Below are 14,966 nucleotides of genomic sequence, written 5' to 3'. Positions count from 1 at the left end.
CTCCTGGCACCAGACCCATGGTGACAAATGCCTTTAAAACATTCTTTATTAAGTGAGAAATCTCACTGCGCTCTCTATGCCAAGCCCTAATACAGTGCAGACCTAAATACAGCACTAATGCAAAAGCTTAAAGGATTTCCCATAATTGAGCAGAGCTGGCAGAGGGGTGAGAGCCTGGTGGGGGGAACTGCAGCCCACCTCCCTCCTCAGCATGTGCTACCCTCAGTCTGACCCCACTGGTCCAAATGTGGCCACAGCCACCACCCTCAAACTGTGCAATATAGGAAATTAAAGTCTTCCAAGGCCTCATCCTCCCCAGCTCAGAGCCCCAAGTTGCCCTCATTACCCTCACCAAAATCCCCTTGATTCATGCAATAGCACAAGTAGCATCATAGTGTGTAACCCGTGTGTCACCCATCCTCCTGCTGCCAGGACTGCTGGGCCTCTGCCTGTCCCAAACCTCACTGCAAGTCATGACAAGGCCAGGGCAGTGGGACTTGGCACATTCAGCTTCCAAAGCACAAGGGATGCTCTGGGCAGGGGAGCTGCTGAGCCAGCACCTGCTGCTCCTGCACACCCTAACATCATGGGGTGTGGGTGGCCACCAGCACTCTCTACCCCAGAGAATACATGGTCTTACCTTTGTATTTCCCCTGCCTTGGCACAGCCACACACAGCTCTGAGAACAGCGATGGGAATATCCTGTGTCTCCTTACCAGCGTGGCAGTGTGACCCTCGGGCAAGCTCACCCCACAGGGCAAATGACTGATGGCTTTGATTCAGGCTTCTGTGGGGGAAAGCAAAACAGTTTTCTTCAACAAGAGTTTTCCAGAAGCTTTACAAAGCACAAACACCTTTGCTTTGGTGCAGATACATGCAGCCCAAAACACCCCCAGCGCCCCTTGATGTGATTGCCAGAAGCTGTTCACCAGTGGGAGCCCTGCCAGACATTCAGGTGCCATTGTGCTGCAGGTGTGGGGGCAAAACTGAGGGCTGACAGGGCTGTGGGGCAGGTGGGGACACGGCTGCAAAGCTCTCATGGCCATGGGGAGCACAGGACATGCAAGAGCTGCAGCAGAAGCACTGCCATGGAGATGGGCTGAATGTTGGTGCTGTGAAACATTAAAGCTGAAGCTGCATCGATTACAGACACAGGCTTCGAGCACACGGTGGCTGCGTAGGGTGGGAGGCAGCAGCTCCCTTGGGAAGGCTCTGATAATATTTATGAGCAAATAATTTACATGAACTATGGAGCAAAGCAGAAATACCTCTGTGGAACCCAGCTGCAGCTGTGAAGAGAGAAATGGTGCAGCAGCACCATACCAGGGCCTCCTGCCTGGCTGCAGGGATCCTCCAGAGGCAGGTGGTGAGGTGTCACAGTGCCATCCCCTCAGGGCTGTATTTACACTTTTGGATCCAAGGGAAGGGCAGTGGGAACAGTGAGGCAGATGCCAGGGCACATGCCTGCTACACAGACTGGCAGAGCCACCCTGAAAAAGGCAAAATGAGGAGGGAAGAGCAAAGTAAATATTTTCCAACTGAGCCAAGCCTTGCTGGGACCTCATCAGAGCTGGCTTGCTGGGTGGCTGCTCCTTCAAGCCCGTCCCCATGGCCTTCAGGCAGTGGCTTTTTCTGTCTCCCTGCCCACAGACACTGCAGAGGCCTCCCAGCCCACTCACAGGGATCCTTTGTTGGCATGTACTGCCATCTCAGAGATGTACTCGAGGCAGGTCTCACCTGAGCTGGAGGAGGCACCTGAGTCCATCATCTGCAGTAACAGCTCAGGGCACAAGTGAAGGTACAGGCTGTTTCACACTGCCCTGCACTCTGACATGACCCCTCTTGGAGAGAGTTAAGGGCTACTTGTGTTGGAGAGGATATTTTAGATCCACAACTCATTGGGGATTAGCCAAACATTTCTCCATTCTCTTATTTCTCATAATAAATAGACCAAATTCATCTATTTATCCAGCACTAAGTCCACATTGAATAAAAACTGGCTTTGGACCATCTGAATATGGAGCAAGTCTTGAAAAATGGAATTTTTCCCATGTTTCCCACTGAACCAAAGAGCTAAATAGAGATTTTTGTATTAAACTTGACTTTCCTGCACAGACAAGCCCCAATGAAAAAGAAGATAGATAGGCCAGGTGCTGTAAGACTTCAAAATGACACATGCAGTAAATACAGCATCATGAATAATTTTGCTCAGATCCTTTAATCCAACTCCATCTATAAAGTAGTTTGCAGCAGCTCCTCCTATAACTTCTGCAAAAGGGCCCCAGGTAAAATCCCACATCCCTGGCCCAAAGATGCTGTTTGGCCTTGAAACACAAAGTCTCTTGTTGATGGACTACCCTCAATTTTTGGTGCTAGTGTGGGACTCCTACCCCCAACCTCCTCCACAGGGGAGGATTCTGAGCAGAGCTGGTGTCTCCAAGCAGCCAAGGCCCAGCCCTTCCCACATCTCCAAGGAAAGCATCACTTGAAAGCTCCTGTCTCCATCCTGCAGTGAAAGCAAGCCAGACCAAAGCTAGCAATAAAAGTTACGAGTAACCATTTAGGAAGGATCCCATGCTTCCACATCAACTGCTTAGAAAAGTTTCAGTTCCACTTTTTTTTTGATCTTAGAAACAATTCAGACATTTAACTGTGCCATCAGATGAGGCAGGAGTCATTTATAGAAGAAAGCTCTAAGTGGCCTTGACACACAAAGAGAGTCAATTAACCTGCAAGGAGAAGTCAGGGGAATAGACTGATGAAAAAGCAGCAGTTACATAATTTGTCCTGGGCTCGGTCTGCCTGTTCTCAAAGTCAGCAGCTTGTCCTACTGGGGATGAGGAGCGGTGTCTGCCCAGCCTCCTCTGGCAGTGCCTCCTTGCCATGGCTCCTGCTCCGAGCAGCTCTACTGCACCCACATCCCCTGAAACACATTCTCAAACTCCTAATCCCTCCCCCACGTCATAAGAGTCAGATTCTTAAAACCCTTTTGGGAAACAGCCAAGGATCCCTCCCCTGCTGTGAGGGGACTCCCTTGTGCTGGCACCAGACTCCTCAGGCTGCACCATCCAGGCTCACCTGTGATGCTGGTGTCCTGTCACAGCCACCTGGGTGCCAAGGCTGTGCCAAGGCTGTGACTGACACTTGGACTTCACAAGGGCAGTTACTCACATCCTTGGGGTTCCCGGCATCGTCCTCTGCCACCCACGAGCTGAGTGACGCTGTGGCCTAGGACAGCCACGTGCCCTGGCTTGGAGGGTTTAAGCCTCCAGCTTTAAGCCTTGATGGAGCAACCTCCAGCCAGTTTAAGGGTAAAAGCCCCTTTGACACAATGCTATTGGTAAAAAGGTGGTGACCAAGGTGGCCACGCTACTGAGCGTTTTTCTTACATCTAAATCTACACAGTGTTACAGCGTTTCAGTTACGCAAGCTCATCAAGAAGCAATTTTCTCTTGCAGCAGCCTAGACCCAGCTCAGCCAGGGTGGCTCCAGACCATGGTGAGAGGCAGCCCCAGGTTGTGCCAGCCAGAGATGTGAGCCTGAATGCTGAGAGAGAAAAATTAATACACACATCACTGTGCTACAAAAGCTGCAGGCCTTTGAATGGGAGTTGATTTATTCTTCATGGTTATCTTCAAATGCACAGCTCTGATCTCCTCTCTAATCACATCACAGACAGGATCAGAAAGGAAGCATAGAAAATAACAAGCCAAGCAGACCACATCACGTGTCCCCAAAGTGTGCCAAGGCTGGACTGACACTCGGACTTCACAAGGGCAGTTACTCACGTCCCTAAGTCTAAGGCATGAGAGAAATCAAAAGGCAGCATCTGGAAAGTTTTACTTTTTATTTTTCTAAAATACAAATGTCTGTCTTGTGTTAGTAACTTTAATATGATAGGCCAAATGCATCCAGTAAAAAGGAGGCACTGGCTACATAGAATTCAAAATACTGAAGGTATTTTCTGGAAAGAAATTTATTCTGTTGATCTACACTTCAGATATAACATTGATTCAAATTCATTAGTTATTATTTTTACATCATAATCTTTGAAGTTTGGAACTAATAAACTGGAACTGGAAAAGTTTTTAAAGTAAACTCCTATTAATGTGTAGATATGGATCCATAAAAAACATAACCAAGAATTTTATACACTTTATTAAAAGATCAAAAAATAAACAATAACAATATAGAAGTAACATACTAAAATGAGTAGCATTATGCACATTTCTAAAGCACGTACAAGCACTATAGCAATATAATGTGGCAAAAAGAAAAATAAATTCAAAGCGTACACCCTGTTGGTAGCAGTTGAGGGAATGAACTATCCTGTTATGGAACTGAAATACTGCATTAACCTACGCCAGTCTGGATCCAATGATATTTTAATTTCTTACAATTCCACAGGGCTAAGTGTAGTTGTTTGTATACATTTTCTAAACTATACCATTAAATTGATAACTAATGTTTCCCTTATTTTGTTTTACCAGAAATGCCTATGAAAAGAAGAATGTGCTTCAAAGATCTACTTTACACAGTACAGTATAAATGTTTTTATATATTTAAATTTAAAATTGACAATTTAGGAGAACATTCTTTCTTTGATTTTAGTGATTGCCTAAAATACAATTCTCTATTTATAAAAAAAAAAAGTGATCTGTTGTCAGGTGATGTAATAAAGGGTGAGGAGTCAGTTCATTTTCATGATCTAAAAAAAAAAAATTAAAACAAAGCTAATTGGAAAGAAAAAAAAAACCCATAATCCAATCTAAGAATGGTCTTATCATCCCCTCATCTGCTAGGATACAAAAGCCATGGCAACAAAATCATTTGGCTTCCACCACTATCAAATAGCATCTGTGTACAGTAATAAAGAACTGGAACCTTGTAATTCGGTGTCAGGTAATTCTCTCTGTTGTGTGTTTGGAAAAATAACTTCATTTTATTTAACAGTTGTGTTATTTTGTATGTTTAAATATCTCCTTTGAGAGGCATATAGAGTTATTTTTGATGATAGAGGATGTCAGTAAAGATCACTAGCAAAGATTCTAGCAGTGTTGTCATGATCATGCTCATACTCCAATGAAGTTTGACCAGCTATGATTCATTTCACATAGTGCAAAATATTTTTCTCTCATAATCCTAGAAATGAGAAAGAGCTTGATTATAGCAATTGACTATGGCAAAAGGAAGCCTTAATCGTGTGGTGGCTTGAACTAGCTGATTATTTTGTATTAAAATCTAGGTTATTATATAACACCACGGAGAGAAGCAACATCTGATTTTTCCTCATTTTAAAGACCCTGGGGCTACTCCAATTCAGCAAACCACCATTTGCACAGCCCCAGGGTGCAGAGTGGGCTGGCTGAGCACACACCGGCATCGCCAGGAGTCGGGAATGCTGGCCAAGGAGCTGGTCTTGGACTGGGCAGCAACAGCTCAGCCCCCAACCCTGGGGCAGCCAGGAAAGGGCGACAGTGACATTGGGTGCCACCTCCCACCAGTTCTGCTCTGGGGGACTTGACTCACTGCTGGAGTCAGGACCAGACTCACATCAAAACCAGCTACTTCTCTGAAGCAAAGCAAGGGCTTGGGTTTGGGGGGAAAAAAGAAAAAGTACTTAAAAAAAAAATCCAACAAAAACTGAAACTTGTTCCAATCAAAAATAAATGGGTCAACACAGGCGCTTCAGCTGCTCCAAAATCCCCCAGCACTGCAGAGCCCCAGCGGTACCAACACAAACAGGAACAAGAGGCTGCTCACTGAGGGGCCACAGCTTTGCTCTTCTGTGGTGGCAACTCAAAGGGGCTTGTTAGTCCCAGCCTGGAGCACCCAGCTGGCCACACTGCTACGAGCCTTCACCTCCCTGCCCCAGCACCACCTGCAGCACTACCATGTGCCTCTCAAATGAGCACCACGGCTGTCACACAGCAGAAAGAACTGGTCCCAGACAATCCCAACCCATCCCTGTCCATCTACGGCTCACCAGGTCCTTCCATTTTGTTACCTTGCCCCAAAAGGTTAAAAAGAAAAAATCAGGTAGTTGTGACATTTCAAATTCGCTCTGGGATTTAAAACACTTGCCACAATGACAGTCACCTCCGACAGACAAACACTTCCAGAGAAAATATAGGATTAGGTGCTAGGAAAAATGCGTGTGTGCTGCCATGGACCTACCAGTCCTAATATGATTCACTGAGAACATAACCTATCAGAAACATGATCTGGGGTGTGTTTGAAAATGTAGGCTGATTAAAAAAAGTAATTTGAATCTTTGCTAGTGACCTTACTAATTCATTCCGCACCGTTTCCCATTCTCTGTGCTGCAGGTTGGAGCTGACCTGTTATCAGTCTGCTGTATAATAAGCTATGGCAAACTACAAAGCTTTTACAACAGCAAAGCAACATCATGCTTTCAGATAAGTTTTATAGCAAAAAACTCCTCCTTTTCAAAGCCTTAGTAATACCTATCTCTTTTACAAACTTTTCCTGTATTATTACAGACTTTTTATATTCAAAATAAGTTCCAAGGATTTCTTTCGTGGACTATGTACATAAGTGCAAAAAAGGTGTGTCTCACACATTCGTACACTAACTGAATCAGTTTAACTGCAGCATATTTGTATCTTCAACACTGTTACGGGGTCATTCCACAATATTTTTTTTCTTATGTACAGTTTTTGCTAATATAAATTAGTATTAAAATAGTTATATGCTTAATTATTTAGCCCTGATCATAACGTAATTGTGTGAGTGTTCAATTTCTGGAGAAAAGAAAATTGCAGGCAAAGCTACAGTACTGAAACAGATTAATTCTGAATTCCCACCGTGTGAATGAATGTGAAATGAAAGCAAGACCGGTTACTATGTTGTAAATATAGGCTGCCGTGTTTCCGAAGTGAAAATACTGTGGAATAACCCTTGCCACACAACAATTTCTACAAGCTATAAAACCTGACTCTAAATCCATGTGTTGTAAACTTCTTGACTGAAAAAGTGACCTTAAAGACACAAATTCAGCGTTCACATGGGACTTTGGGATTTTAAAAATATTCAATCATATCTTTATCTGACAGTATTGAACTGTACCTTTAACAAGCTCATACTGTTACACATCACTTTTAATTTACATGTGAAAATTTCACAAATAATGTATACAAAGGTAGCCATGTTGTAGTTTTGTTGCCATAGCAACAACAACTTAATATAATTAGTTAACAATGAATCTATCATTGTAGGAGTTACATACAAAGTTAATTTTGTTCTTAAACTGTAAACTATACAAACTAGTTACGGACTGTATTCTATACCTTACCATGCTTCAGTGTTGGTTTAGAATATAACTAAATGGGCTGAATACATGTATTAAAAATTTAAAACTTTCTCTAACTCTCCTTCAAAATCAAATTCATTAGTTACCAAAGATATCAAAAGAAGCAATAATGAAAACCTTAAAAACTAATGGTAGAGAAATTAAAATATATGACATGAATTAATGCGTTGTAGCCTACTAACAATGAGTTGTAGCTCTATTTACATTTGGATTAGGCTATCAACTACTTTTTTTTTTTTTAAGTTATTACAGTCTTTAACATACAGTATATACTCTAAGGCCTTCACCAGGCACATGGTAAAATCAGGTCAATATCAAACTAAATCCATTCAACAGGAATGGGAAATTAGATTTTCCTCATAAATTTCACCTTTTTCAATTTTCATGTCTGTGAAATGTACAAGGGATAAACAAAACGAGGACTCCAGTTTCTCAGTCGTTGTGTACCCGCGTGTCCTAGGGCTACTCCTACCGCGCCAGTGCCAGCCCGAGCCAGGCCAGAGGATGTTGCCAGCACACGTGTGTCCTGCTCCAGCCACCTGTGCCACCAACATACACCCAGCTCCAGCGCTGGCTCTGTCGAGTCCCCGCTCCGGTGGGACAGTGGCACAGCGGGAGGAGCAGCGGCACCCCAGCCCGGCCGTGCCGACCCTGGGGAACGCTGCGAGCACGGAGCAGTGGGGTGGCCGGGAGCAAAAGCACATCGGAGCGCTCGGGAAGAGGGCCTGCATGGGCTGCCCGGGGACATAACAGCTTCTAGAACGTTGCTATGCAAAAATACACAGTCAAAAATCATCAGCTAAAAATTTCCAACTAAAAAACACGGCTGATTGTGAAATCATGTTCCAAATTACTAAAAACACTGTATTTAACAAAAATAATCTTAATAGTTTTATGAATCCATTTTATTTTAAATCCCTCTTTTATTGTCTGCTTATGTTACAGTTTAGTAGTAGTACTTTTTATTGAAACTACTAACAACCTTTTTTCATGAAAATTATCAATCTCAGCTTTCATTTTCCCTCTGCATGACCCGTTTTATCCAAGTTTCAGCATTTCTTGCATATTGTTTGCATAAGGCTGAGAGAAATGGACAAAGAGAAATAACTTTGGATAAATAAAAAATATAGGTTCATGGAAAGTGGGAAGCTTATAAAAATGTCACTAAAATTATATCAATTTAAACAAACTTACATACATCTCTTGTCAAATAAAAGATGATATTCATGCTTTTATGACATTTGTTTAGAGTCACTAACTAGCTTGGTGACTTTGTAATAGTCTATTTAGGAAATTTATAGTCTGGCGACTGGTTTTTTTTCTTTTCTTTCTTGAACAAAGAAAATTAGAGCAAGTCATTGCACAACTGGTTTAAATAGTGCTACCTCAAAATGGCATTTTTGCCAAGATTGTTTTGAATTTGGTGAAGTTTAGTGCTTCAAGCTTTTTTTTCCTTAAACTCATTTACAAATTAACTCTAAATTTGCCAGCAATATAAAAACTGTTGTGGCACCTAATATAACTACCCTGAACATCCCTCACTGGACCTCTTTAATAAAAAATAATCCTTTAACACCTTTTGTTTTCAGTGCTTTAAATGTGACATGAAAACAGCTGTATTCTAGGTTTACATTCTATGCACATCTATGCCAGATGTTTAAGTCGATAAATAAAATAGGAGGTTACATCAAAGTGTCAAGATATACAAAAATCCATTTAGCACTGAAAAAATTTCAACCTCCTTGAACTCATAAAGCCATACAAGCTTGAATGCATCCTTTCCGGCTTAAGAAGATCAGCTCTGTTCTTTGTTGAGGCACTGGCACAGGTTGTGCAAAACCCATTTTTGATACACAAATAATTTCAAACAGGAAGTACTCAAATCCACTTTTTCCTCTAACAATGTTATGGCTTTGGGAAACAGAAACTCGGTGGTGAAAAGAACAGGTATGTGGTCGCCAATACAAATCAGAGTCACTGATTTCAGGCCACTCTGCTGCTTGTGAGCGTGGATAGCTGGGGAACATCCACGGACACAAGCAACTGTCAAACTCAGGGTCCATAAAGGAGGTCTTGGGGGGATGTTTTTTTCCCCTCTCTATCAGGATGTGGTTCAAAGTCTGCTGAATTGAACAAAAAGATTCCTCAAGGCCTTTTTGAGCTGGGCTCCTCAAAGGTTCATGCTATGAGTGAGTCTCCATGGGCAGATGGTCAGAACCTGCCCTGGGGCGCCACAGGCTGCATCCTAGGTCCCACTCCATCACTTGTGGCCCATGGAGATACACATCTAGTAAACTATCCGTGCTCACACTGCAGGAGAGGGGGCAAGGAAAATCTGACCAAGGCCAAGGAAGTAGGAAAAGAGAAGAAAATCTGGTTGTCTGAATTTGGCACTCTACAGGACCACTCTGAGCTCGGGGTGGTCGCCCCTCCAGACACTGTGAGCTGGCCTCTTGCTTGACTCTCTTTCTCCTTGTATGGAGTTTGTGGATTTACAGCAGCAAATCCATCTCTCCCATAATGCCAATGACTCTCTAGAGCTATGGCAGGGATGGTATCCTCAACCAAATGGTTTGGTGGTATCCTCAACCAAAATGCATTTCTGCAGCCAGATTGTTCAGCAATGCAGCATAACAACAGGCAGGGGTGTCCAGGGTGCACAGGGTGAAATGGTTTTATTCATGCATATGAAAAGGAGGTATTGAGAACTAGCCCTTGTTGTGCAGCAAACATTGCTCTTGACCAAGTAGAAGGTGCCAAAATAAATCCACTGACCTACAGGAACTCCATTAAGATGAATGTTTATCTACAGCAGAAAGCTTATGCTGAGCTTTTTGCTGCTTTGTTACTGCTGTGTTTGCTTTAAAGGGCCAGAGATCACGGGGAAGAAAAATCACCCACTTACAGAAAATGGTGATTAAACAAATGGGGCATGCTGACAAAATTTTAAGAAGAGACACATATAAGATTTCAGGCCAAAATGTTTCAGCATGCATGGTGGAGACAAGCCCCAGGGCTTGGTGCTACCCAGCCTGGGCTGAGCCATGGTCCCGGGCCCTCCCCAGCCAACGGCTGGCACCTGCTCCTCTCCAATGCAATGAGCTTCTGCCCAACTGAAGCTGTCTCACTCCACCACCATTTTTTTGTTTTTTTGTTTTGACTGCACCATGAAAACAGCGAGAGAGATTGTGCGCCGTTTGCAGCTGAGAATGCACTTCAATGGACAAGAGAGCTGCAGAAATCCCTTGATGCTTACCCCTGTCTGATCAAATTGTTCCTGTCCCTACTGAGCCTGGGCTTTTGTGGTTTTGGGGTTTTTTTCCTAAAGTTTCCAGAATCAGCTCATTGTATTGAAAGAAATACCCTGAACTGGACTAAAAATGACAGCTGTCCTTTCATTTCACTGGTACTAAAAATTTGGAGACTATCTGAAGGCAAATTTTAAATGATAAAAGGAGCATTTAACATAAAGAACTTCAGCTGACATTAACAGCAAAATCCAGCAAATGGCAGAACATTCCTGTGTCGTGTTTTTCAAGCACATAATTCCTGTTTCCCACAATAACATTTTTAGTAAAAAAACAAACAAAACCCCATAAAACCTACAGAATATGAAAACTTAAGACATAACAATAATGAAAAAATGGTATTGAGTATACTTGATAATGATGTACACTTTAAAACAAATCAATAGTCTATGATGTAAACAAAACAGTAAGATAACACTTTAAAAACAAGACAAACATTTATCCATCGATAGTATACAGTAAACCAACAGTCCACTGTGCAGATGCACTTATCAGGATGGTAGTCATAAAATGATTAAGTGTGTTAAAGTAATGTGTTATAAAAGTCTATTATAATTTCCTACTTGTATATCTCATATAACAGAGCGCTGTTTGTTAATTGTTTCTATAGTGCTTTTTTTTTTTTCTTTTTTTTGACATTCCCATTGATCAGTTTTTGGTTAACATGTAGGCTGCAACAGGCTTACTGTAGAGGTGATAGAGAACAATAGAGGGAAGAGGGGAATATATACAGAAAGGCCATGCGCAGCTTCCCACCAAGAAGTCCTGGTGCTCCATAATTTTACTGTTCAGAATTTCAACGTGGTCTGCTGTAGGGGAAAGAAAAAAAACAACAAAAAAGAAATAGTGAGAAGTTAATACATCTATAATTTAAAGTCATTCTAATACTTTTACATCCTCACTGTGTTGCCCAAGAGGTTGTCATTTGTGTGTTGCAGAGAGACATTTTATTCCATTAATTTTCTGATGTAGGGTGAACCACCAATAACACAACTTGGCATCCTCTTAAATCTGCACCTATGGCTTTTTTTGACAATGACAGGACAAATAGTGAAAGAGGGAGGTGGACAAATAATAGTCTGATTTTTGGATGGGATGCCAGGTAGAGGGCGACTAAGGAGAGAGCCAAAGGAATCCCTGATTCATGTTAGCTCATTTCCTTCAGACAGTCACATTAAATCTGATCCTAAGGAGTGACGAGCCAGAGGCAAACTGAGCCCAGAGATGAAACACAGACACAGAAACCCTGTGCTCAGGGGACCCTCTTATGTGAGCAAATTGCCTCTTCTGGGATGTACTTATGAAAATCCTCCACTGAAGGACCCAACAACTTATGTCCTGCAGAGCTAGACGAACCAGCCTGGTTACCAGGGCTACTTCAGCCCTGGAGGAAAAGAAAAACATCTGTCAGAGCAGCAAGTGTTTCAGTTACCAAAGTCCCACTCAGGGAAAGTTTCCTGAAAAAATGCTGAAAACAATCTCAAAAGACTTCAAGATAAAGCTCTTCCAATCAAACGATTTCCATATTGGGTGGAACAGGCTGTTTTACACGTTATGGAAATGGGTTAACATGCCAGGTGTCATGTCTGTGTGTCATTTGAAACAGCAGTACAGTCTAAGCTGAACATTTTCACTAACGTGGATAAGCTTGGTGTCACCCCTGATGAACAAGGTCCACGGCCACAGTTAGCAGGTCATGTATACATATGGTACTTAACTAAGGTCAGCAGAGATAAGGACCATCACTGAGAAAGTAGCTTCTGTTGATTGCTAATAGATATCACTACAGAATTGCTTGCCAAATTAATTTCCAGCATTTAAGTACTTGCCTGTAATATATGACCTAAGGAAGTAATGAGTTGCATATCTGCATATACTAAATGGCTGCTTTGAGAAAATCTGGTGACCTCTTGTTGAATTGGCTGAATTGCTCTTTACTCTCTTGGGGTAAAAAAACACAGTCAAGAACTGAAACTATCCAGGGATTTTCGCTCATGAACATCAGCTAAAACTCACAAAGAAAAGCAATGGAAAAATGACACTGCTGCTATGCCTGTGAAATAATATTCTGTAAGTCCAAGGACAAATTCCTCCATCATTCCCCTCAGAGGAAACTATCACCTTAGGGAAGTCCAGGATCTGCAGGTGGGATGAAGACTGTGTTGCTTATGACATTCATTCTGGTTTTCAACCCACCATGAGCCAGACCCTCTCTGCAGCTGACTAGCAGAGCTCTGCCCAGACCAAGCCAGCCTTGCAGATGCACAGCAGCTGCTGCTGACCCAATTCTGCTCACCCCAGGAAAGGAAATATATCACTAATAGCAAAAGAGAAGTTACACCTTTTCATCTGACTCATTACCAGAGCAGTCTTTGCCATCAACACTGCAAATCCCAGAGGCATCTGCAGGCAGCTGGGAGCCGTGTAGAGCAAGAGCAACCTGTAAACAGAGCCATGGGACTGGTGGAATGCACAGGGAGGTGGCGAACACCGCAGAACAAGTACTTGAGACACAGAAAACAGTGCTCATTATAAACCATGGGGCTGGTCCGTGTCCATGCTGCAGCTGCTGAATTCCTGTTGAATTGGCAGAGCATGAAACCAGTGGGGTCCCATGGGCTCATCCCTCTCCCTGAGCCAGCCCCGTGTTTAGGGGATGCAGTGCCCATGTACAAATTGATTCACCGTGAAGAGAAATACCAAAAAGGAACTTACTGTTCTATCGGGAACTTCTACATCTGTGAAACAAACATGCTGCTACTCAGTTCATCTACTGATAACTGGGATATCTACAGCAAAAAAAAAAAAAAACAAAGAACACAACACATTAAAACATTGCCTTGAGATCGGGCTGTTTATTCTGTCTTCAGTATCAGGTTAATAAGTACATCAGTGTCTTAAAACAGGATCCACTCCCAAGTCTGTATTTTGCTACACATTAGGTACAATGTATCTGCACCACTACTGATGCCTTGTGGAGTACCTGGTGATTGTACTGGGATTTTGACTCCATAGACTACAGAAATGCCCTGAAACTATCTGGCTGAAACAGGACTCATACAGCCACAGAGCAACACTGCACAGGAATTTCTACTTTCCTCTCATGACCAATACAAGTCTGAGTAAGACCTGATCTACCTGAAAATAATGACAAAGCACAGAAAAAGACTGGCAGTTCCTACTGCGAGCAGTAAAACACTGCCTAGGACTTATGCAGGCAAAACTCCTACTGAAATCCTCATGACCTCACAACCAGCAAAAGACTAGAGGATGCCCCCAGAGATATTACTGGCATTCAGCATGGCTAACAGCCTCCAACAGAATAAAGTGACATCCCAATTTCTTTGCAATAGCTCCAAACCTGAGAGCATGACAAATAAAAATGCTAAAATTAGTACTGGGGGAAAATTTTTTTAAAAACTGTTTGAAATGTCTCTGGTCTAACTGGGAGAAGTTGTGTCACACCAAATTATCAGGAAGCATCACTAGGACAGGTTGTGCATATACAGTTCAGGACGGGTGCAGAAGCAGCCATCACAATCGGTATCTTCAGAGGAAAGTTTTGGAAAGAATTATAGCTCGGCAGACATGCATGGAATCCTGTACACTTACGGCAGTGCTATAATGGCACGTACTGCACATCCAGAATCCTTTCTGTAGGGATGGGTGACATGCTATTGGCATAAAAAAAACTTTAGACTTCACAGCCTCACCCCTGATTTTTGGTTGTTTGGGGATTTTTTGGTAGTTTTTAGAGTCCAATTTTGTGGTGGGGGGAGGCTACTTTGTGTTACCACTTCCGCTTTCCAGCCCAGAGAGAACATGTCAAAATACCACACGGAAGGATGCTCGGGGTAATATTTCTGCTTGAGACTGAAAGCAGAAGTGCTGCAGGTCTTGTGTGACTGTATGCTCAGGAGACTTAAAGCCCATTTTTTGAGGACCAGGGGGAGGTGTGTTTTTGGAGGAAAGCCTGCACCCCTGCCAATCGCCCATCCCTACACTCCGGCTGGGCTTGTGCCCATCCCGCAGGTGGTAGGAGCAGCCCCCTTGGATCCCCGGCCACACGCACGCACACACACGCACACGCTGCCTCTGCGAGCCCGAGCCTGCGCCAAGCAGGGCGGAATGGCGCTCGACCCTGCACGGGATCCAGCCCCTCGCCCGGTCTTCGAGATCTGAACACGTGAAAGAAAGCCATTGAAAGGGCCAAACCTGATTGGCGGTAGCTGTTGCAGCGAAGGGGACGCTGGTGGCAGGAGTTGTTGCTGCAGACACAGTGGTGGGCGTAGCACCGTGCATCATGGGCACTTTCGGAAGGGAAC

At 43.3% G+C, this 14,966-nt stretch overlaps 1 protein-coding gene across 11 annotated transcripts in view; it reads right to left on the bottom strand.

The window, feature by feature from the left end:
- Positions 1-4,142: 4,142 nt before the first annotated feature.
- Positions 4,143-14,966, bottom strand: part of MBNL3 (muscleblind like splicing regulator 3) — a 94,653-nt gene continuing 83,829 nt past the window's right edge. For 7 of the 11 annotated variants that reach the window (XM_048318972.1, XM_048318967.1, XM_048318969.1 and 4 more), the window contains 3 exons: positions 14,857-14,951; positions 13,357-13,430; positions 4,143-11,450 (listed from right to left, as the gene is read on the bottom strand). In XM_048318972.1, coding sequence (XP_048174929.1) covers positions 13,374-13,430; positions 14,857-14,951 — 152 coding nt within the window. In that variant the 3' untranslated portion in view covers positions 4,143-11,450; positions 13,357-13,373. The remainder of the gene's footprint in view (positions 11,451-13,356; positions 13,431-14,856; positions 14,952-14,966) is intronic. The other 4 variants (XR_007206797.1, XR_007206799.1, XM_048318970.1 and 1 more) reach the window with 3 other exon arrangements.

This window comes from Corvus hawaiiensis, chromosome 14, assembly GCF_020740725.1.
Source record: "Corvus hawaiiensis isolate bCorHaw1 chromosome 14, bCorHaw1.pri.cur, whole genome shotgun sequence".
Lineage (NCBI taxonomy): Eukaryota > Metazoa > Chordata > Aves > Passeriformes > Corvidae > Corvus > Corvus hawaiiensis.
Note: the sequence above shows the minus strand (reverse complement) of the source record. Positions and strands in the feature narration are given on the sequence as shown.